This window comes from Theropithecus gelada, chromosome 7a (genome assembly GCF_003255815.1).
Source record: "Theropithecus gelada isolate Dixy chromosome 7a, Tgel_1.0, whole genome shotgun sequence".
Lineage (NCBI taxonomy): Eukaryota > Metazoa > Chordata > Mammalia > Primates > Cercopithecidae > Theropithecus > Theropithecus gelada.
In genome coordinates, this window is record NC_037674.1 from 53,470,159 (window position 1) to 53,494,114 (window position 23,956).

A 23,956-nucleotide genomic window follows, 5' to 3' on the forward strand; every position below is an offset into this window, starting at 1 on the left:
ATTCTCCTGCCTCAGCCTCCCCAGTAGCTAGGATTACAGGCACTGCCATCATGCCCAGCTAATTTTTTTATTTTTAGTAGAGACAGGGTTTCACCATGCTGGCCAGTCTGGTTTTGAATTCCTGACCTCAAGTGATCCACCTGCCTCAGCCTCCCAAAGTGCTGGGATTACAGGCGTGAGGCACCACACCTAGCCATTCTGCCTCTTAAGTATCTCTTAGCTTTCCTTCTGCTCGGAATCCTGCCTGCCTTTGTCTCTCACTTAATCTATTACAGTAACCTCTTGATAGTCTCCCTTTCTCCTTTTATACCCAGTTCTTTCTATCTGGAATGGTGTTGTTTACCTTGATGAATACATACTCATCTTTTAGGACCTCCCCTATAAATTCTTTCTTCACATCCCTCCATACATACAAAATTCATCATATGCTCTACCATACCTCTATGGTACTTTTAACAAGCCTTTATTTTAGTACTTATGTTGCATTGTAATGATTCTCTGTAACACTATGGGTTGTGCATTCTTTCAGAATAATGACTGAATATTACTCTATTATCCATCTTTCTACCACTCTTGCTTTCCCAACTCCTCCCTCGGTCAAAAACGAAAACAAAAATACTCACTAGCACATGGCGTTACCTTTCCTTCTATTCCTTTGTCCACATGTAATAAGATAAGTCCGCCTAAGACCCTACCATCATCTGTAGCTTCTTGTGTTCGCTCTTCAGAAGGGTGAAATCTGGTTTGCTAACTCATCTGGAACAGTATAGTGGGAGCAGGAAATAAGTACATCTGTCTGATTTATTAACATGTATACCTGAACTTACTGAACTTGATATTGTTCTTAGATGATCTAATTGTCAGTAAACGCTATAATCCAAGAAGAAATAGCCAATGAAATGTACCATTAAGAGATTTTTTCTTACACCCTTTAAGAACTCTTTTGTGATAGTTGGCAAACTGCCTCTACAACTCCCATTGCTATTCACTTTTTTCGTTAATAGTGTTTTCCCTTTACATTGGAGATACATGAAAGGTAGCATGTAAAAGTCAGATTCTGCTGCATATTCAGAACTAAAACATGAAGTCTGTGTTTAGAGGAGATCATCTTTTTGAAGAAGATTATAGTTGGTTTTGGTAGGAGATGTCTTCATGGAACTGACCTGGCTTAATAAAGCACTGAAACCAGTTTTTTAAAACATCCTGTAACTTCTGTGAAGACATTGTTTACATTTATACAGATTACTGGGGGAATTAATTCAAGGACTGGCATGTGCTTTTGCTGGCAGGGAAATTTATCTAGAACCTTAGTAAACAGGTGGAGTTTTTGTGTTGTTGATACTTCTGCCTATTATTCAGGTTAAATCACCCAGAGGTTCCATACAGTAGTGGCGCCACATCATCCACCAACAATCCAGAATTTGTGGAGGATCTCTCCCAAGGTCAGTTGCTTCAGAGTGAGTCTTCAAATGCAGCAGAAGGCAATGAACAGAGGCATGAAGATGAGGTAAGCTGAAGTATCTCCTTCTGTTCCTATCCTCTGAAACTTCTGAAGAAGCAGTCACAAGGAAGGTATGTTGATCAAGGTGTTGATCATCTAACCTTCTTATATTCTTAGGCTGATACCTGCAAAATTTTCTGTTTTCTATTTCTTGTTTTATACGGAACTATATTAATAATTTTAATGGCATAGACAGGTAGACTCTTCTTTCCCTGTTCCCTAAGAAATACCTACCTCATATTAGATGTTCAACAAATACTTGTTGAATGAGTGAATGATTTAATCATTAATAAGTAAGTAATAAGAAGTGTACATGCCCTTACTCAAGGCCGCACTCTGCTCACCAAGCCCTGCTGCCTGGAGCCCTATGTGCCCAAAGGATTCATACTACTTACCAAATCCTTCACCCTCCCATAGGGAGTACCTTTCCCTAACTCACACAAAGGCATATGAGCCTGGGCAGTCATGCCCTTGTTGGACTTTCAGTGTTTCTTACAAATAACTGATTACATTGTCAGTGTTTTAAGGCACTCCTTTTTTTTTTTTTTTTTAGCCAATAAAGAGTGCCACCATTGATTTTTGTCTTTTTTCTTATTTTAAAAAAGCTGGCCGGGCCTGGTGGCTCATGCCTGTAATCCTAGCACTTTGGGGGGCCAAGGCGTGTGGATTACCTGAGGTCAGGAGTTCAAAACCAGCCTGGCCAACATGGTGAAACCCCGTTTCTACTAAAAAATACAAAAAATTAGCCAGGTACAGTGGTAGGTGCCTGTAATTCCAGCTACTTGGGAGGCTGAGGCAGGAGAATCTCTTGAACCTGGAGGTAGAGGTTGCAGTGAGCCAAGATACTGCACTCCAGCCTGGGCTACAGAGTGAGACTTTGTCTCAAACAAAAAAAAATTAATTTTTTATCTCTCCTATTGGCATTTTAAAAGATTATAATGAATGCTTAAAGCTTCTTAAATACCTTAAACCCAAATTGTTTTTTTTGAGATGGAGCCTTATTCTGTTGCCCAGGCTGGAGTGCAGTGGCACAATTTCAGCTCGCTGCAAACTCTGCCTTCCCAGGTTCAAGCTATTCTCCTGCCTCAGCTTCCCAAGTATCTGGGATTACAGGCGCATGCCATCATGCCCGGGCAATTTTGTATTTTTAGTGGAAATGGAGTTTCCCCATGTTGACCAGGTTGGTCTCGAAATTCTGACCTCAAGTGATCCGCCTGCCTTGGCCCTCCAAAGTGCTGGGTTTACAGGTGTGAACCACCGTGCCAGCCCATAGTAACTTTAATGTAACTAGGTTAAAAAAAAAAAAAACTAATACCAAATACATAATTTGCCCAATGGTGAATTATCATACCATTTTATTTTATATACATTTGGAGGAGTAGAGTACTACAGTTAGTATTTAGATATTTTTGTCCTTGTTTGTTTATCTTTTTCCTGTCTGAAATAAGAATTATTGTTTCCATGAAACATTAACTGATAGGGCTGTGTGTATTTGTAAAATTATGAAGTAAAAATATGATGTACCTTACATCTTATTTAAAGGGCCAAGAAAAAGGGCTCTGGTGAAACATCAGTGGTACCTCAGTCCTTTTTGTTTCTTTAATTTTTTTCAGAGGTGATTCAATCTTTTGATTTAACTGGTAACTCAACATATAAAGACCTCTGACTACGAAATGTACATCTAGGCTGGGTGCAGAGGCTCATGCCTATAATCCCAGCACTTTGGGAGGCTGAGGTGGTTGGATCACCTGAGGTCAGCAGTTCAAGACTAGCCTGATCAACATGGCAAAACCCCATCTCTGTTGAAAATACAAAAATTAGCTGAGTGTGGTGGTGCATGCCTGTAATCCCAGCTACTTGGGAGACTAAGGCAGGAGAAACGCTTGAACCTGGGAGGCAGAGGTTGCAGTGAGCCGAGATAGCACCATTGCACTCTATCCTGGGCAAGAAGAACAAAACTCTACCTCAAAAAAAAAAAAAATTAAAATTAAATATACATCTAAAGGAACAAATTGTCAAGCCAAAGACCTCATCTTCATTTCAGATATACTTACTGAAATTTTTCTGAGACTTAGATATTAATGTAATATTCCATTTGCTATCTGCTATGGGAAATAAGCTAGTCTTTGAAAGTTACCAATGAGCAGCTCCCTTTGTGAGTTATTTTTAATCTCTGCTACAACTTGTTTCTTCCTTTGCCTGGTGCGTGTGACACCATCTCACTCTGATCTGACAACGTCTGCCTCTCTACCACAATGCTGCATGTGCTGCTGTATTTCCCATTTGGACACTCTCCTGTCAGGAATCAGGACCTGACAGTTGTCTGTGGGACAGTCATATGCATATGAAGGTCAAAGCTGAGTGATCATGGCACCTTTTATTCTCACACATTGTGATGAGCACAAAAATAGCCCTTTAATGCAAGATTTTGTAGTGTGGTATGTAAAAGAGTTTGCAAGTGAAGCATTTGGAGTTCCTCGAAAATTGCATTGCTGTCATTTATAATATCTACAACAGATATGGAGAGCTTTGAATATCCAGGGCCAAATTGCAACTCTTAATCCTGTTTTGTTGGTTGTTGTTTATTTTTGTTGTTGTTGGGTTATTTTGGGAGATGGTTGTTGTTTGGTTTTTGGTTTTTTATTTTGTTTTGTTTTGTAGCAACGAAGTAAACGAGGAGGTTGGTCCAAAGGAAGAAAGAGGAAGAAACCTCTTCGAGACAGCAATGCACCCAAATCCCCTCTTACAGGATATGTTCGGTTCATGAATGAGCGTCGAGAACAGCTTCGAGCAAAGAGACCAGAAGTCCCATTTCCAGAAATCACAAGGATGTTAGGCAATGAATGGAGTAAACTGCCTCCTGAGGAAAAACAGGTAATTGTTCTTATTCCTGACTCTTTGTTTGGTTTTGATTATATCTCAGAAATAACTTCCAAAAGAAAAGCAAAGAGGATGGACAGTTGATTCTGCAATTTTGTCACAGTGCCTAGGCGACCAGAAAAGCAGGGTCCATCATAGCAGTTTTCTCTAACTTAGTGATTTTTAAACTATTTGTTCGAGAGGTGTGAGCAGGGAAGGAGTCTAGGACTCCCCTCAACCAAAGCAGTACCACTTTTTATGCGCTGAGGTCACATAAGATTTTTGTAAGTGGTTCAGTATTAAGAAATCTACCAATAAAATATATTCCACTGAGTTAAATGAAAAGTTGTGAATTAAATGAGAAAAAGTCACTTGACACAATTCTGCAGTTCACATAAGATTTTTAAGAAAAAAATGTTACTGCTTTAATACATTTTTTAAACTAGAGTTCTGGCAAATTAACCTGCTATTGAAAATAAAGCAAGAACAACTTGAATTCTTTCTCCTCTAAGACAGAAACTAACCTGATTGGCAAACCGAAATGAATCCATTTGTTAGAGATTCGAGAGGAATTAAGGACAAGATAGCCATGAGCTGGTTGAAATACCACTAAATGGTCATGATTGTGGGAGTTGCTTTGGGTTAAAAGTTCCCAGCATTCCCAGCATCTGAAAGATATCTATATTTCTTTTATGTCTTAAACTCTTTTATGACTTACACTTTTTAGAAAGGATTCCAGACACACTAAAACCAAATTGAAAAATACTCCCCTGGGAATTAATTGACTTCAGAAATTTTCAAAGAGATCAGATTCAGTTGCAACTTTTGAAGCTCTGTGTTAGTAGTAGCAAGCTAGCAGAAGGCAGTGAATATTATCCATTGTTTTGGCACTACTGTAGAAAAGGATAGTGGGCTGTACACACTATGTTATTCTTTTCTTTTTTATTTTTCTTTATTTTAAAATTAATGTGTACTCATTATTTAGATCCTTTTCAGAGAATGCAGAAGTGTATAAACAAAAATGTAAAAATAACAGTGGTTATTTCTTGGGATAACCACTATTACGTAGGACAAAGGTTTTGTGTTTGTTTTCGTTTTATTAACTTTTTTGTGGAAACAATTTCAAATGTACAAAAAGTTACAAACATAAAAATAGTACAAAGAACATCCAAACACTCTTTGCCCAGATTCACCTATTGTTAACACATTTTATTCCATTTCTCCATTTCGATATGCACTTATAATATGCTCCGTCTTTCTTACACTTTTGCGTGCTCAGTCTTTCTCTCTCTCACTCTCACACACACACACTTGCATGTGTACACCCAGACACACAAAATTTTGTTTTAATCATGTGAGGATAAATTATATACATTGTAGCCCTTTACCCCCAGAATATTTCAGTGTTTATTTCAAAGAATATTTTCTTATATAACCATAGTATAGTCATCAATTTCATAATTTTTCATTAACAATACTTTAATGTGTCATCCATATGTTGACCTAACCTCATTTCTTTATAACATTTTTCCATTCCAGAACAGGTTCCAGTCTAGGGTCAGGTTTTGTGTTTAGTAGTCAAGTTTCTTTAGCTTAAACTGGGATATTTCCATAGTCTTTCTTTTTCTTTTATAACATTGATATTTTTTTAAAATACAGTTCCCTTCTGCTTCCCCCGCTTCTTTTACCTTTAACAGAACATTGCTTATTGTGTATTTTTCAGATGTTTCCTCATGATTAGATTGAGGTTACGCATTCTCGGTGGAATGACTTGCATAGGCGGTATATCACATATGCAGGCACACAATGTCCTTTTGTTTCTCACTGGTAATATTAATTTTGCTTACCTGGTACATGATTTAAATTCTCCTTTGTCATTAGTAATCTATGGGGAGACAATTTAAGAACATGCAAATAGTGTGTTCTACATCAACATTTTCCCCTAGATTTAGCATCCATTGATTATTTTTGCCTGATTTAATCTTTATCATTATGGTTACAACGTGATGATTTTTCCAACTCCAGCACTCCCTTCACATTTACCAGTTAGCCTTCAGCATTCTAATCTAAGCAAGATCTCGGCTTACTGCAACCTTGACCTCCTGGGCTCAAGCACCCCTCCCACCTCAGCCTCCTGAGTAGCACATACCACCAAACCTGGCTAATTATTTTATGTTTTGTAGAGACGGGATCTCACTTTGTTGCCTAGCCTGGACTCAAACATCTGGGCTCAAGCAATCCTCTTGCCTCAGCCTCCCAACATCCTTTGATTACAGATATGAGCCACCATGCCCGATCCCCTCCCCCCATTTATTTATTTGTTTGTTTGTTTGTTTGTTTGTTTTTTGAGATGGAGTCTTGCTCTGTCGCCCAAGCTGGAGTGCAGTGGTGCAATCTCAGCTCATTGCACCCTCCGCCTCCCAGATTCAAGTGATTCTCTAGCCTCAGCTTCCCACGTAGCTGGGACTACAGGCGTGCACCACCACGCACGCCCAGCTAATTTTTGTATTTTTAGTAGAGATGGGGTTTCAGCATGTTGACCAGGCTGGTCTCGAACTCCTGACCTCAAGTGATCCACCCACCTCGGCCTCCCAAAGTGTTGGGATTATAGGCGTGAGCCACCATGCTCCTACCCCCATGTATACCCCCATTTATTGTATTTGTATGGTAACAAATCATTGGTATTATGTCTATTATAAATCATACTAATAATCGTATGAAGTTTCTTCTACTAGTTTATATTGTATTACTAAATTATTTTGGTGCTTAAATTGTACCAGATTTGGCCAGTTGGGTATCCCCTACATCTGGCTCTTATGTGGGACAAGGTGTTTAATATAATTTCTGAGTGTGTTTTCCATTCATTTAGAAGCAGTATTTTTATACTTTCTTATACTTCCTTTTGATGAATGAAAAGGGCAAAGCATTAAACAAAATAATCCTGGTAGAGCAATGAACTTTGTTTAAATAATTAATAGCACAAAGCAATCAAAGCATGTACATAGAGGTTCTCTCAGAGTAGTCCATTTTTAGGTCCATAGGATGAGATCATTATTTTTATGTTCTTTGTGTCTCCTAGCTTCATTGCTCCAATCTTCTGGCTCTTAAAGGGCCAATTGATGTATGACATCATCCCCTCAAAATGGGCTGGAGACAGCAAAACAAAGTAATATTCTATTCCTTCCCTTGGGAAGACTAAGTGTGCCTATGTGGTGTGCAGATCTCATGAGGATGGCTCTAGTGGCCATGTAGAGTTCTATCTATAGAGTTAGAAGAATAACTCTAATCATCTTCATGAATTTTTTATAAGAATGATCTCAATAGAACTTGTCTTCATTAGGTTAGAAAAGGCAATAATTAGTCTAAAAACTCATAATGACCTATTTCTTTTATAATTGAGAGGTTATATTTTATTCTATTCATACAACTCTTATTTTTCTGATTCTTTTTTAAGGCATATTCCCTATATTCTTTTCTTCCCATGTTCTAATTGTCCCATTTTCTTCAAATAGGTAGTTGAATTTTATTTAAATAAGATCTCATTTTCTTGAAAATAATTCTGTGTTTCTTTCCTAGCGCTACCTTGATGAAGCAGACAGAGATAAGGAGCGCTACATGAAGGAACTGGAACAGTATCAGAAAACTGAGGCCTACAAGGTCTTCAGTAGGAAAACCCAGGACCGTCAGAAAGGCAAATCTCATAGGCAAGGTATCAAAACCAGAACCAAATGTATTTGTAATTTGTTGTGGGTGATGGAGTGTCATAAAACCAACTGTTAAGAGTGGTAACTAGAAAAGACGTGTTTCTGTATTCTCTCCACTATCCAGTATTCACTTACAAGCATTATTTTGGAATTTTATTAAAATCACATTGCTCTCATTTAGAAATTTCAACTGGGTTTCCATGTCTGTTATCGATGATTTTGGCTTGTCCTCCAAGACCCCTGTTAGTTGCCTGCCTGCCCTTTTCCTGATTCCCAGTTTAGGCATTTCTCTGCCTATAAGCAAACCTATCTACAAAATTATATCAGTAACAGTAACTTGCCTTTAACACTTCTAAGACTTTCATGTGTCATTTTTGAAGCACCATCCACAACTAGTCTATTTTTCCTTAGCCATCACATCTTCTCTCTACTTGGGCATCTGGCCTGCTAAAATTATAGATGTTGTACAAGTAGTCTTTGGTTTGTGTCTTCTGTCTACTCTTTCACCCTGTTCTCCCTAAAGTTAAAAACTGTGTCTGCTGTTTCTCTTATGCCTAATTATGAATTCTAATTCTGTAGGTATGGGGTTCCCTTACTTTTGTTGGCTGACCGATTAATAAAGTCTTAAGGAAAAATATAATATGTTATGAGAATCTACATATATCAGCAGGTTTTATAGTTTGGCACAGTCATACACTTCGATTTGGTTATTGCTTTCTTTTTAAATGTAATGTTCTCTTATTCTTTTATATTTTTAGATGCAGCCCGGCAGGCCACTCATGATCATGAGGTAATTAGCCATCTGTCTACATACCACATATATGTATTTATAATAATGTTGCTTTTTGAAATGCTACTGGATTTTTTTTTTTAGGGAATGCAGAGTATTTCCTATGTCATAATTCAGATTAAATGAGATACTTTAGCTTGGGGGTTCTTAGCATATGGCAGACACTTACGTTGTGTGTCTGTCATTGAACTACAGCCCCTAACCTCAATCCTTTCCTGTGATCTAAGAATTTTATTGGCTTTAAATGCCAAAGATGGCTGGAATTTGGAATGAAGTATAGAAATCAGAGCTAGCTGAAAGCTATAACTTGACCATAGTTTATCATCACCACATACTTTAATCTGACTCTCAGAAAAGTTGTTATTTAAAGAATCCAGCATTTGCTTAAAATGAACTGTTCAGCTACAATGTCGATAGAGCACAAGCACCAGTATCTCATTTTTTTGTTTGTTTTGTTTTGTTTTGTTTTGTTTTGTTTTGTTTTTGAGATAGAGTCTCACTCTGTTGCCCAGGCTGGAGTGCAGTGGCACAATCTCGGCTCACTGCAACCTCTGCCTCCCAGGTTCAAGCGATTCTCCTGTGTCAGCCTCCCAAGTAGCTGGGACTACAGGCTCATGCCACCACACCTGGCTACTTTTTTTGCATTTTTAGTAGAGACAGGGTTTCACCGTATTAGCCAGGATGGTCTCGATCTCCTGACCTCGTGATCCACCTGCCTTGGCCTTCCAAAGTGATGGGATTACAGGCGTGAGCCACCATGCCCTGCTCAGTGTCTCAGTTTTTACACCTCCTTTCCTATTCCCTCACTTCACTAGCACATGTTTGTATACTGGTTTCTTTCCTCCCACTTGGTTCAGCCCCATTGATAGGATTTAGGCCTATGTTTCTGTGTGTATGGGATTTAGGTGTGTGTGTTATTTCAAATTATGTTTCCTCCTTCAAACTTTTGTTTCCTCCAACTTCCTTTAACCTTCATGGCTCTCTATACTTCTCTTATGTGCTTAGCTGATCTGACCTAGGGGTTTTGAGGTAATTCAAGGGCTCACACTCTTTGGTTGTAATTTCTTTGTGGACATGCACAGTCTAGTTTTCATCTTTATATCCAACCCTATACCACCTATCATGATACCCTTACCTTGAGAAGGTATTCCATAAGTGATTATTTTTGTACAAGAATCTATTCAAAGTTGACCTGAAATAACTGGGAATTTGAACAAAAAGAATTTTCTGATGTACTATTTTACATGTATTTGTTTTTTTACCAAATCAAGGAAATGTTGGTTACCTTAAAACATAGAGAAAAGATTCAGATTCACAGGTCAAATAGATGTTATTACCATCTATGAACTATAAAGTGAGAAACATAGTAAATATTTGCATTTTATTCTTCAGATAGATCCCATATAAATGTAATTATATATGACATTCTATGCTCTAATTCGGATGAAATGTTATGTTTTTTTGCTGGAGAAACTTTGTATGTATTCTTTGTATTGTAAATCATAATAATGTTGCAAACTTTTCATATTAGCAGACATTTGTATAATTACTTCTATCTTTCTTTGCCTGTGTGCCCAACTATCAATATCATGAAATTTCCGTACTTCTTTTTTTCTCTATTTTATAGCTTCTCTATCCTTAAGAGTTACCAAAGAGAATTTGGACAGTAATCTGAAACATTAGAGCTCACATTTTCTAGTCAGTCGTCTGAATAGGTGTCAATCATCTGACTCATTTCATCACTATGAATTTTGCTGGCCAAACTATATGGGACATTTTTGTCTTCAGTAAACTTGATAGTTGCAGTCAGAAAACATGTAGATTTAGTCTGTATCATAGAACCTGCTGCTGATAATTTGAGAAGTGAAGGTGTTTATTCAGATACATTAGTATAATATGAATTTCTGTAATGTCTGTGATTTGTGAAAAGAAGTGAGTCTCTATGTTTCCCTGTTACAGGATTAGACTAGACACATGTTAAACCAAACAAAAAAAAGGAGTGAGCAGATGGAGAGCGAACAGTTGTTTCTTAAAAGGTTATACAGTAGGTTCTGTAAATCCATGTGTTGGTATGCCCACAGCAGGATAAAGCTCCTTTAGTAAGCGTGTTGACCCAATTAATGTCCCTTACTTTAGCCATTTTTATTTTTCACTGAATAATATGTTTCCTAAATTAGATAATTTTAGAACAATTGCAATATAAAAGAACTGATTTGAAAGTTTTAAAACTGTTTTTAAACACTGTTACCCAGTAATTTTCTTACATATAACTTCTTAGTATAATAGAAGTTCAGAAAAATAGAAAGCACTGTGGGTGAAAAGCAGCCACAGAAGGAGCCCATGGAAAGGAGTAATTGAATCAGGACTTTAAAATGACCTAGGTTTTGTGGAGACCTCAGGGTGGGTAAAATGGCTCTAGCAGAGGTATGAGTAAGTTTTTGATAAAAGAGCAAATATCTTGCATTGTCTAAAGACCATAGATCCTAAATACATACTTATTTCCCTTTACTTATCCTATGAGGAGTAAAACACTGAAACTTAGTGATCCTCTCAAGTGACCACCTCATTTTGTCAGTGAGGAAAGTGACTTGCCTAAGACGGTATATAGAATGGAAAGAATTTACCCAGAATCACTTACTGAATTAAATTGGAGGCAGAATTGTGACGGAAACCCAGGCCTTCTGCGTCATAGTCTAGCATTCTTGACAGCACAATGCCATGCTACGTAGCATAAACGACACAGTGTTGAAAGTAAAAATGGGCCTGGTTGCCCGAGATGTCAGCAAAATGTGTTGGTAGTTAAGTAAACTATTTGGTTTGTGTATAGTAAAGAAACCTATTGTATTCCAAATGAAACTTGGATCCCTAAGTCATTGTTACCGAGGCAGGTACTGGAGAGAGCATATTAGAGCTGAAGAAATGCTGACCTGAAAGCCATTCTGCATAGCAGTGGGGCACTTCAGGGTGGTACACAATGTTAAGAGCATTTCCCAAAGTAAAAGGCTCTTGAGAGAAGCACATATCACACTCTTTGAAATTCTGGCCCTGGGCCTAGATCACAGCAAGATAGGTTCAGTTCAAAAGGGCCTCTTTTCTCTTAACCTCCATTCAATATCCAGAATGGAAAACCAAAGTGAAGAATATTCTTGCTCCTCTCAAATCGAAAGCCAGCCCACTAGACCCAAGAGTTAGCTAGTATTACTCTCAAGAAAGTGTCTGTATCTCATGTGAAAACTAAGATAGAAACAATAATTTTGTTTCTCCTTTAATTTATGAGAAATGACAGAATGACACTCAGCCTGAACAAATTAGACCCTTTCAGTGAAAGGGTAATCAAATCCTTATGATTTTAATCCCTTGAGCTATCCTTGGAGCAGCTTAAGTACACCCAAGCCCCCAGGAGGATCCTCTCCATGCCATGAAATGTGCTCAGTAATGGAAGAGCGCTGATGTTTTTTATTACCACTCTTCCATTAAGTAGAATTTCTCTGTTACCTTTCAGAGACTGAATAGTTTCATTTAATTGCTTTAATGTTTCTTATTTTGTGCTCTAAGAATCTGTACCAAGGGGCAGTGTGTTAATGCACCTATGTGGTGCTGGCCTCTGCCCTTACATAATTAGCTTGGTTTGGACTGCTCTGGCAAAGGAGAGAAAAGATTACCAGTCTGAGGAGAGTCAAGACCTTGGAGAGGGATCTTTGTACCATGGTAATGGGAGCCAAGCGTCTCCACTTTACCCATCTAACTGGCAGATATTGAGACGTATGGCTAGGTAACTGATCTCATGTAACTGCAGTTAAGTTGGAGACTAAATAAGATAGGATGATAATGTCCTAAGTCTTTATGCTAAGTCATCTGTGGACTTATGTTTGTATCTGTTATGCCTTGCGCGTGTTGGGATTATGTGTCATAAGTTTTGTTTTCCTGCAGCAGCCCAGTAACAGTTAAAGCATATGGGAAGCCAGCAAATTTGAGAGAAAGCCACTGCAAAATATGGCTAAGATTCCTTCTGGAACCAGCCTTTCTTGTTCATACATTAATTTCCATTGAAATCCCCTAGGAACTGGCTCGAGGTAGAGCTTTGCATGTTGAAACTTGGGACTTTCAATTGATAATTTTGTTGTTTATTTTCAAGTTGTTCTGGGAAACTTTGCTTTCTTTTGTTAGGAAGAAAAATACAAAGTAGAAATTAAGTGTTCTGAAATTACATAGCTTTTCAGTGTCTTTCTTGCTCAGCTGCCATTGGCAGGTGGTTCACACAGCCCAGCCCCCTTACTAGACAGCCACCATTATGAAAACAGGAGCTCGGGTGTCAGATTTCCCTCTTAAGCTGTGAACTGCTTAGCTTTTCTACTGGGCACCAAGTCATTTTGGGGTTCAAAGATTTAGAAAACTAGTGGAGGCCGGGCACGGTGGCTCAAGCCTGTAATCCCAGCACTTTGGGAGGCCAAGGCAGGTGGATCACCAGAGGTCAGGAGTTAAGACCAGCCTGGCCAACATGGCGAAACCCCATCTCTACTTTAAAAATACAGAAAATTAGCCAGCCATGGTGGTAGGCACCTGTAATCCCAGCGACTTGAGAGGCTGGGGCAGGAGAATTGCTTGAACCCAAGAGACGGAGGTTGCAGTGAGCTGAGATCGCGCCACTGCACTCCACCGTAGGCAACAGAGAAAGACTCCGTCTCCAGAAAAAAAAGAAAAAAAGCCAGTGGTGACCAGAGTAGGAAAGATACATTCTATCTAGCTTTGAACAGTTGTTTATAGGAATGAAATATAGGTATTATGTTTGCATGTTTTTCATGTTATAAAGGTCCTGGGATCTTAAGATTTCACTAACAGTTTCTTCACTTCTCACTTCCTGCCATTTTACCACCTTTGTTATGGAAAATTTTGAACACTATGCCAAGACACTTAAAATTAATATTCACAATGCTTTCAACTTCAAATTCATTTTAGAAGTGACAGCCAAAGCATCTTGAATTATTGACTTTATTCTTAAAGATCATTGTGGAATATATTTTGCAATGATCTTGTGAGGCTTTTTTACTTTTAATGGCTTATTGGTGAATTAATTTTAGGCTTTGTTACTCTTTTGTATCTCACATAATCCTCTGCTTTCTAATTTTTAGAACCTAGTTATTTCTGATTTCTTGGTCTTGTATGTATGTTTGTTTGTTTGTTTTTCCTGTGTCTAAAGAAAATCTGAAAGACCCCAAAGATAGGCTGCCTCTCATAAGTAAATAGAAGTACCAATGGAATATCATAATTATTGCTCGTAGCTGTCAGATTTCTGCTTAAAATTCTTATTGTCCACTCTGCAGATTTATATTGCATAATCTTAGGGAACATTTTACATGCATAACCAACAAAAGTGACTGAAAAAAAACACTCTTTCTCAATTCCCACTGCAATCACTTTCACAACTGTATACTGTTGACTATTCAAAATACAAGGCTAAGAATTGGCTTCAAATTCTCCATTAGGGAAATTTACGTAACGTTGTTTTAAGGTTTCTAATTACACAGTAGTTGTACACCTGAGAGAAGTGAATACTTTACCTGCTTAAGCTCTATGAAAGTTGGATTCCAATGGAAAGATGAATACATTTCCCTCACAGACTCACCTGGACTGATTCCTGCTCACCCTATTCTTTTTTAAAGAAGACGTGATCATTGTCTTCAGGCACTATTATTTAATTTAGCTTCTATTAAGAATTAACTGTTTTGTTCCTCTTGATTCACAGAAAGAAACAGAGGTAAAGGAACGGTCTGTTTTTGACATCCCTATATTTACAGAGGAATTCTTGAACCATAGCAAAGGTGATTACGGAAGTTTCTTTTTGTGTTTCTCAGATTTTTGACAGGGGACTTACTTCTCAGAAGAAATGCATTGCTCAAAAGCAATGGTAGTGTTATCCCTCCTTAGGACTAGTCTAAAGGAAGAAGAACTGCCTCTATTTCACTCTATGGTAAAGGTAGCTGCTCAAAGACCAGTGAAGGAAAGTTAGGCCATTGTTGTCAAAGCTTCTTTGGTCTCTGGATGAAAGGAAATAAATGCAAATCACAAATTCACTTGTCTTCAGACTCTGAGCCTGGAACCCTTTGTACAAATAAAAGCTTACATGGGAGTCCAAAATATAAAATAACTAAGAGCAAATCTGATCCCATTGTGGTAAAGATGGGTACCTACAGCTGTGCTTGGCCAGTCTCCAGGATCCCCCTGCAAAACCCCTCAGGCTTCTCATTGTACAATTTTAAAAAGCAAAAACTAACAAACAAAAAAATACTGGGAATTGAAACTGTTGCAATCTTACGTATGAAATGTGACTAACTTTAAGAATTAAAATAGCTCTGGGGAGTCAGGCGTTTCATTGCTGAAATTGCTATCTGGAATGCCATAATGAGAATAGGGAGATGAGGTGGGGTAGCTAAATTAGAGGCAGCTAAGCAGAACTTCCCTGTAAAAGTCATTGGGACTCCTCAGAGACTCCTTCTAGTGCTGCATGTGTTCTGTGGGATGTATGTCCTCAGCTCGGGAGGCAGAGCTCCGCCAGCTTCGCAAATCCAACATGGAGTTTGAGGAGAGGAATGCAGCCCTGCAAAAGCACGTGGAGAGCATGCGCACAGCAGTGGAGAAGCTGGAGGTGGATGTGATCCAGGAGCGGAGCCGCAACACAGTCTTACAGCAGCACCTGGAGACCCTGCGGCAGGTGCTGACCAGCAGCTTTGCCAGCATGCCCTTGCCTGGTAAGTCTTCCTGCCTGAGAACTGTCAGGGACAGGGGTGTGTGTGTTGTGGGGAGCAGGATGGTATTTATGTTAGTACTGGTGTGGAAAGGTTGAAATCTCCTCCAGAGGAAAATTAATTAAAATACATTTTTTCTCCTCTGGATATAAAAGAATGTCAGTATTGGCTAAAATCATCCAATGTTTCAGGCTCTCTGGTCATTCAAATTTTTGTCTATTTATATTTTAATATCTGTTTTCCTCTCTTTTAAGCTTAATTTGCTATTCAGAACACTGGAAACTGAGTAGTAAATCTTGAGGAGAGTGCTTCCTCTTATGTATGTTTGTTTGCTTTGTAGTTTCTGTTTTAACGGGAAGGAGGGGAAAATGAACACTGGTATTTCTTATATACTCTTTCATTTTGAGGATAGTCAGCAGAAAGCTGAGAGAGTCTAACCTTCTGTTACATGCAGCTACTCATATATCCAATCAGCAATTATATAGCCCATCTGTTTATTTAGAGTATGTAGACTAATTTATTTCTTTGAGACCTAAAAGTCTCTCCTCTAAAATTAAAAGCATGTCTGTGGAGCAGACCACATTAGAATCACTATTTCTTTGAAATTGTGTTTTATGGTAAAACTGAATAGGGAGAATTTTCTTACTTTATTCTTATCTCACTTCAGGAAGTGGAGAGACACCTACAGTGGACACCATTGACTCATATATGAACAGACTGCACAGTATTATTTTAGCTAATCCCCAAGACAATGAAAACTTCATAGCTACAGTTCGAGAAGTTGTGAACAGACTTGATCGTTAGGGAATGGTGAGTGCTCACTGATAAATATTTATATGCCAGCACATCATCAAAAATAAGATGTCATCAGACTTTATCAATACTACTAAAACCATGGGATTACATTGGATGAATGAGTTGGAGACTTGGTTAAGATTCCTGTTGCGTGGTTGTTAAATGTGGTAAATAATATTAGAAAACAGAGTCACTGTAGTCCCAGCTACTTGGGAGGCTTAGGTGGAAGGATTGCTTGAGCCCAGCAGTTCAAGTCCAGAGAGATCATGTCTCTAAAAATAAAATAAAACAGACTCAAGACAGTTTTTTCTCATGCTTGCTTCAGAATAGTTTAATGGGAAGAGCATGGTTTTTGTGGTTTAGCTTCAGTTCTAGCTTTGTCACTTATTAGCTGTATTCTTGGGCATCAGTTTCCCAAAAGGTTTTGAAAAGTGAGTGGGAAACTTAGAGGAAATCATCCCCAAAATAGCACTCAGAACAAAACAAATATAACTTAATTTTTAATCTTCCTTTTCTCTGGAAAATACTAATGATAATTTAGAAGTAGTCAGTGAGACATTGTATGTATGTGAGCCTACATAAGTAGGAAGCTTTTATATTCACCACTCAATAACACAGTGACTGTTGTCTGTTAAATGTTGATGTGGACTCACCATACAAACAGGTAACTCCCTGGTTTTGATAGATTAAAAAATAAATTCTTCAGCCAGGTGCAATGGCTCACACCTGTAAGCCTAGCACTTTGGGAGGTCAAGGCAGGCAGACTGCTAGAGCCCAGGAGTTCAAGACCAGTCTGGGCAACATGACAAAACCCTACATCTACAAAAACTACAAAAAATTAGCCAGGCATGGTGGCGTGAGCTTGTGGTCCCAGCTACTTGGGAGGCTGAAGTGGGAGGATCACTTGAGCCAAGGAAGTCGAGGCGAGGCTGCAGTGAGCCATTATCACACCACTGCACGCCAGCCTGGGTGATAGAGCAAGATACTGTCTCAAAATTTTTTTTTAATAAAAAATAAATAAATTCTTGGTGGGGCATAGTGGCTCATGCCTGTAGTTCTAGCACTTTGGGAGGTTGAGGCAGAATTGCCTGAGCCCAGGAGTTCAAGACCAGCTTGGACAAAATAGTGAGACCCCTGCTTTTAAAAAAATGAAAAAAATTAGCCGAGCATGATGGCACACACCTGTAGTCCTAGCTACTCAGGAGGCTGAGGCAGGAGGATCACTTAAGCCCAGTAGTTCAGGTTTCAGTAAGTTCGGGTCACACTAGTGTATTCTAGCCAGGGTGACAGAGCAAGACTCTGTCTCAGAAAACCATAAAAATATAAAATTCTCAAGCAAAAAAAAGAGGAGAGAGAAAATAAGTTTTTAAAAAATATATTCAACAAATGAGCAGTAGTATGTATTCCTTTTTTTTTTTTCCCCCAGAAGGGATCTACATGTACACTTTTTGGTACTAATGGTCATTTCTTAAATGGAATTGCTATTTGTTCATTCAAATTCCTAAAGATGGGATACCCTTTTAGTATGCCATCCCACAAAATTGGCATCCCTTTGCTCTATTGGTTAAGTTATTCCATACCTGCAGACATAGAAACTGTGTGGAAATTTTAAGATTGGACTCTACAATGAGGTGGCCATATATGGATACTAAAATGAGAGTCAACAGCAGGATATGTTCCTTAGATTGGTCATGGGTTTGAATCTTTATTCATCCTGTGAGTACATGAGCACACTCATATACATAATTTATATTCTGACTCGGTTTGGACTTTGAGCAACATATGTAAAGATAAATGCCTAGTAGAGACAAAGATAAATGCCTAGTATACTTGTTGGTGATGCCCTTGGATGGTAACTGTACAAGGCAATGCATTGTATTTTAGCCTCAGCCTCTGATGGGGAAAGGATTACCATCCTTCTAGTGAGTAGCCAGATGGAATGGACTGTACTTCTTAGAGATGGCTGGACTCCCTGCAGAATAAAGAAGTGGCATTACTGCTGCTGCTTATGAAGGGAACAGCTTGTAAATCTAGGCCTGGGATTTTCAGGAGCTCATCATCCTTCCCATTTTCGTACAGTGTTTTCAATTAGCACTCTTGTATGCTTGAAAAGTGAGAGCTGGGAGAAACAGTGTGGAAGATTGTGAAAGAAAACATTAATTGATAACATGGTGTCTCTTCACATAGATATAGGGCAGCTAATTAAGTATTGACCCAAAAGTGGTTTTCCATTTTGAGCACTTTGCCAGTAAGACTCTCCTAAAGCTTTGTTCATCTCAAGAATATAAACTATATTATTTGTTTTCTGAGGAGTCTGTAAACTTAGAATATTACTATTATCCTTGATTTTAACCTACAAATATTTTGCCCCTGAAAAAATAACTAAAAGTGTGAACTGTTATATTACTACAGATTCTTACAATCTAGCCATGCAAACATAACTAACAATAGGTGGTTTCCCACACCCCCCAAAACTGTCAAAGGAAATAATTACAAAGACTGTGATTAATACTGGTTTGGCCTAATCATACAAATATGTACAGACAGCGAGGCTGATGTCCCCAGCACTCATGGTGCAATTAATTACTCTGACAAGAGTTTGGCAAAGGTTTCATCCACTGTCAGGAGCCAGTGAGTGAAGGGAAGCTAATGGTCTACAAGTTTCAGAGGAGCATATTAGAGTTGGAAGGGCCCTTTAGAAATCCAACATTTTATATATGAAGAAACTGAATCCCAGAGAGGAGAAACATCTTGCTTGAAAATATCTGCATAGATGAGTACAGAATCCAAGACTAGAACCACAGATATCTAAACTCTCATTCACTGGGTTTCTAAAACATTGCTCTAAGGAAGAGGTGGATGGGGGAAGGGGAAAGCACTAAAAAGTCCTGAAATAGAGCATTAAGATACATAGGAAGTAAATAGAAAAAAATTACAATCCAGGAATTATAATGTTACAGAGTTTTAGCCCATTTTAAAATTATTTTGATAAATATACAGTGGAAGAATTACCCTACCTGTCACCTTTCTTGTGACTGAGTAGTACCTAGAGACAAGTGGAACTGGGAGGAAGCCATGGGGGTGATTTTAAGTTGAAAGGTGACTACCTTATATAAACTACTAAAATGCATATGTTGCCTGATTTCAATGATAATATTTGGCTGTTTGAGTTTAGGGGAAGAAAATCTTATGTGACTGTATTTTTTTTAATATGAGAAATGTTCTTGATTATATGCACGTAATACATCTCTATACATGCAGATATCCTTAGTTAACACTTGAAGAAAATTGGTTTTGATTGACCATACATTCTTCAGACTAAAGTAGGTTACTCATTTTCCCTCCTCAGGTTTGTCCCTGATAGTTGCTTTTCTGTGTTTAGCTGATGATTTTCCTACCTCCCGTTGTTGCTGAACTGGAGCAGTGTTATGTTTCTCATTGAAATGTTATGTAAAACATCTCAATGAGGTTGCCTGCTTGCAGCTTTTTGAGTTCTTTAGTTTACATATACCCTGCACTCACTGTAACGCTTATGAAACCAAAGCATTTTTAAAATCCATAGTGCTAACCCCTTCCAATCAATACTTACTTTCTTGGTGTTATTTTCCTTGTTTGTTTTTGTTTTTGTTCTGGTTTTTTTTGTTTTGTTTTGTTTTCTCCTGATTCCACAGGTCTTAGAGCTCCAAGATGTTCCATAAGTGTTTTTACTTGTAAGGAATGAGAAGCCATCCATGGAAATTTGAACTGAGTGGGGGTGGAGAAAGAGTGCAGATCCCTTTGCTTGTGAAAGAATTTTCAGTGAGTGAAAGGCCGTCACCCCAGGAAGCCATATGAAGGAGCAGCAACATGTATATGAGCTTCCTATGGAATTGTCCTTCTGTGAAACTTTGAAGGTATGCAGCCACTCTCCCAGGTCTTCAGGTTCCTACCATTTCCATTTCTGTTAAAGTGGAGCTGCATATCTTCAGCTTACTGGGTGACCCTGATGCTGACATCTGCTGCTGCAGAAAGGAAGACTTCTCATGTTGTAATTTCACTTAGACCCTTTTATCAGTGGAGCTCCAGTTTTCTTACCTACTTGTCACTTTTTTAAATGCCTCTGGGGGTTATTTTTGCTTTTCTTGGCCCCCACCAATTTATACATCTCCATTTTCTGACCTCTGAACTTTGTTGCTCAGCAAGGTTCTGAAGGAGAGTTTCTTGCATTAGACAGGCCCAATCTTCTCCCATCATTGCCCTGCTGTGACTCCAAAGAAAGGAGCTTCTTGTTGATAGTGCCATGTGGAGCAAGGCTATGTTTCCTACCCCACATGGTGCTCAGTGGGTACCAGTCTTAGTGTGGCTTTGTGATTGCTGCCCTAAAGGAGAATGCTTTGTGATTGCTGCCCTAAAGGAGAATGCTCTTTCCTTCCTCACTGGTACTGCCTACTGTTTTCTAAGCATTGCTCCTGCACAGACATGGAGTCCCAGCCCCAGCAAGGCTCTTCTGTTCCCATCCATTGACAATGTCTTGTGGAGCATTTTTGCTGAGGAAAAGGTCACTTGTAAACAGAGGAGAAAGGGAAAGAGTACAAAGGGCCAAAGTTTATTGTAAGTGAAAACTGAGGGAATTCCTGTCTTCTTTAGGAGTAATGATTCATGGATCTAAATTGGTGGAAATATCATTCAGAATAGTCACTTGAGCTCACAAAAAAAGCAAGGAAGAATTCTCATGTCCTTTGTCTTCCTTCTGTAGCGATTAACTGCTGATCCATGTGAAGAAGACAGGCTTCCCTTCCTTCTCCCTCCTTAGTGATTTTTTTCATTTAACAGCATAAGTAAAGAGGACTTTCTGGTTCATTTTTGTTTGTTTGTTTTGTTTTGTTTAGAGATGAGGTCTCGCTGTGTTGCCCAGGCTGGAGTGCGGTGGCTATTCACAGATGCTATCATAACACGCTACAGCCTCCAACTCTTGGGCTCAAGCATCACACCTAGCAGTTTCTGGTTCCTTTAACAGCAAAAGGAAAGAGAGGTTCTGATTCTTACCTCAGGGTTTTTTGGTTGTTTCTTTGTTTTTGTTTTTGTTTTGACACTCTAGCACAAGGCTAAAGGTTACAGCTGAGATCTTTGGAACCAAAGCAGAGCAAGCAGAGCCCATTGTCTGGGCACCACACCACTGCAGGCAGGTGGATAGAAGTGTGACCCCTCTCACAATATGCCCGTAAGTCAGAGTGTAGGGCAGAACTCCCTGTCAAGTTGCTACACCATCGTGTCTTCTCAGCATCTCCTTGCCTGTTTTCTTTATTAGTCCAAAGGAAAACAGCAACAAAATCTGTTTTTAAAATGTCTTATGTGAACATACATCAGATATCCATGTGCTGAAACCCACATACCATCACTTGGCAAATTTTTAGAATAAGACCCCATTATTATCTATTGCTATAAACCTAGCCAGCTCTCTTGCTCTTCTGTATTTTCCTATTTCCCTGCCATCATCTGTATTTCTGCCGCTTGTCTTAGACTCCTTGTCTGCAAAGTCCAAGCCAGAATTCACTGTCTATGGCAGAAGGACATCCAGAGCCCATTCTGGAGGTTGGTTTCTTCCTTCTGCCAGATGCTTTCTGTCCTCTTCCTTCCTCCTCATATTTCTGTTACTCATTTGTGTTCAGTTTTGTGCAGCATTGTTAGCACTGCTTTTGTGACCAGAAAAGGCCATAACGTGGTCCAGGATCATCATTCTCCTGACTCTAGATGGAACACTTGACAGTGACTTGAAACATTTGCATATTCAGGAATACATGAGATCTCAAGAGAGCCTACAGTATGAAATCATTTTCAGAAAATAAGCAGCTTGCTTTTGAAATGCTGTCTTTCCCAGTAGCTACTCACCTGCCTCTGGTGGCTGGGATTCAGATGCCACAAAACTGTCAGTATCTGTAGAGCAGGCCTTTGCCACCTCCTCTCTCCTCTGTGCTCAATGAGGAGGCAGTAAATGAAGTTACAGGCTAGCACAATACCTAATTCATATTGCCCAGTACACCTGTAGATATTACTGTACTTTATGTTCTCAAGAAATAAGCTGTTGCCTGTTCAGTGTTACAGATTTCTTTGTTTCTTTTTAATTAAAACAGAAGGAGCAGCTGAGGAAAGGGAGACAAGGTATTTTATTTCTGACTAATTTTAGAAAAAACTTGTGTACATGTGTTTGGAACTGTTGAAATGCCAAGTTTTCTGTATAAGTGTTTTTGTAATTAAACTTTCAGATTTTCTTTGTTTTTTAAGAAGTTGATATGCTTGTTTGACATTTGTCTCATTAAAACTTTTCTATGTTGAATTCACCTGTTTCAATTTTACTTGCTTTGTAATAAAAAGTCCTACCTCTGGCTGGGCACGGTGGCTCATGCCTGTAATCCCAACACTTTGGAAGGCCGAGGTGGGCAGATCACGAGGTTAAGAGATTGAGACCATCCTGGCCAACCTGGTGAAACCCTGACTCTACTAAAAATACAAAAATTCGCTGGGCATGGTGGTACATGCCTGTAGTCCCAGCTACTCGGGAGGCTTAGGCAGGAGAATCGCTTGAACTTGGGAGGCGGAGGTTGCAGTGAGCCGAGATCGCACCACTGCACTCCAGCCTGGCAATAGAGCGAGACTCCGTCTCAAAAAAATAAAAAATTTTAAAAGAAGGCCTACTTCTGTTTTTTCCTCTTAAAGACTTTGTCAACTCTACATTAATCATCATGTCTGTTATGCTTTTAAAACAGTAACACATTCATTTTACTAATTGCTACTTCAAAATGTGTCTTTACCTGTTTGAGAAGTCAGCTCTTTTAGTGTATGCTGTAACAATACAGTGAATTCTAATTCATTTTAATATAGCAGTAGTATTCTGGAGACAACTTAAAAGGATGTTTTTAAAGTCAGTGACTCTGATGTCCCCTTGATAGAAGATCATTTGATAGAAGAAAGGAGATGTGCTTAAATGCTTGCCTTTTTTTTTTTTTTTTTTTGAGTTGGAGTTTTGCTCTTGTTGCCTAGCCTGGAGTGCAGTGGCATGATATCAGCTCACTACAAACTCTGCCTTCTGGTTTCAAGCGATTCTCCTGCCTCAGCCTCCCAAGTAGCTGGGATGACAGGTGCACGCTGCCATGCCCAGCTAATTTTTGTATTTTCAGTAGAGACGGGGTTTTGCCATGTTGGGCAGGCTGGTCTCAAACTCCTGACCTTGTTATCCGCTGGCCTCGGCCTCCCAAAGTGCTGGGATTACAGGCATGAGCCACCACACCCAGCCAAATGCTTGCTTTTTAAAAATAACCAATCAAAATCTTTTTTTTTTTTTGAGACAGAGTCTCACTCTGTCGCCCAGGCTGGAGTGCAGTGGCACGATCTCGGCTCACTGCAAGCTCCGCCTCCTGGGTTCACACCATTCTCCTGCCTCAGCCTCCCGAGCAGCTGGGATTACAGGCGCCCACCACACGCCCAGCTAATTTTTTGTATTTTTAGTAGAGACGGGGTTTCACCGTGTTAGCCAAGATGGTCTCGATCTCCTGACCTCGTGATCTGCCCACCTCGGCCTCCCAAAGTG

At 39.1% G+C, this 23,956-nt stretch overlaps 1 protein-coding gene across 4 annotated transcripts in view; it reads left to right on the forward strand.

Moving 5' to 3' along the window:
• HMG20A (high mobility group 20A) overlaps nucleotides 1–20,728 on the forward strand; it is a 69,508-nt gene extending 48,780 nt beyond the window's left edge. For 2 of the 4 annotated variants that reach the window (XM_025389960.1, XM_025389962.1), the window contains exons 3-10: nucleotides 1,360–1,507; nucleotides 4,163–4,375; nucleotides 7,937–8,069; nucleotides 8,823–8,854; nucleotides 14,598–14,673; nucleotides 15,385–15,600; nucleotides 16,265–16,407; nucleotides 20,064–20,728. In XM_025389960.1, coding sequence (XP_025245745.1) covers nucleotides 1,360–1,507; nucleotides 4,163–4,375; nucleotides 7,937–8,069; nucleotides 8,823–8,854; nucleotides 14,598–14,673; nucleotides 15,385–15,600; nucleotides 16,265–16,401 — 955 coding nt within the window. In that variant the 3' untranslated portion in view covers nucleotides 16,402–16,407; nucleotides 20,064–20,728. Of the gene's footprint in view, nucleotides 1–1,359; nucleotides 1,508–4,153; nucleotides 4,376–7,936; nucleotides 8,070–8,822; nucleotides 8,855–14,597; nucleotides 14,674–15,384; nucleotides 15,601–16,264; nucleotides 16,691–20,063 lie in introns of those variants that run through there. The other 2 variants (XM_025389961.1, XM_025389963.1) reach the window with 2 other exon arrangements.
• The last annotated feature ends 3,228 nt before the right edge of the window (nucleotides 20,729–23,956 follow it).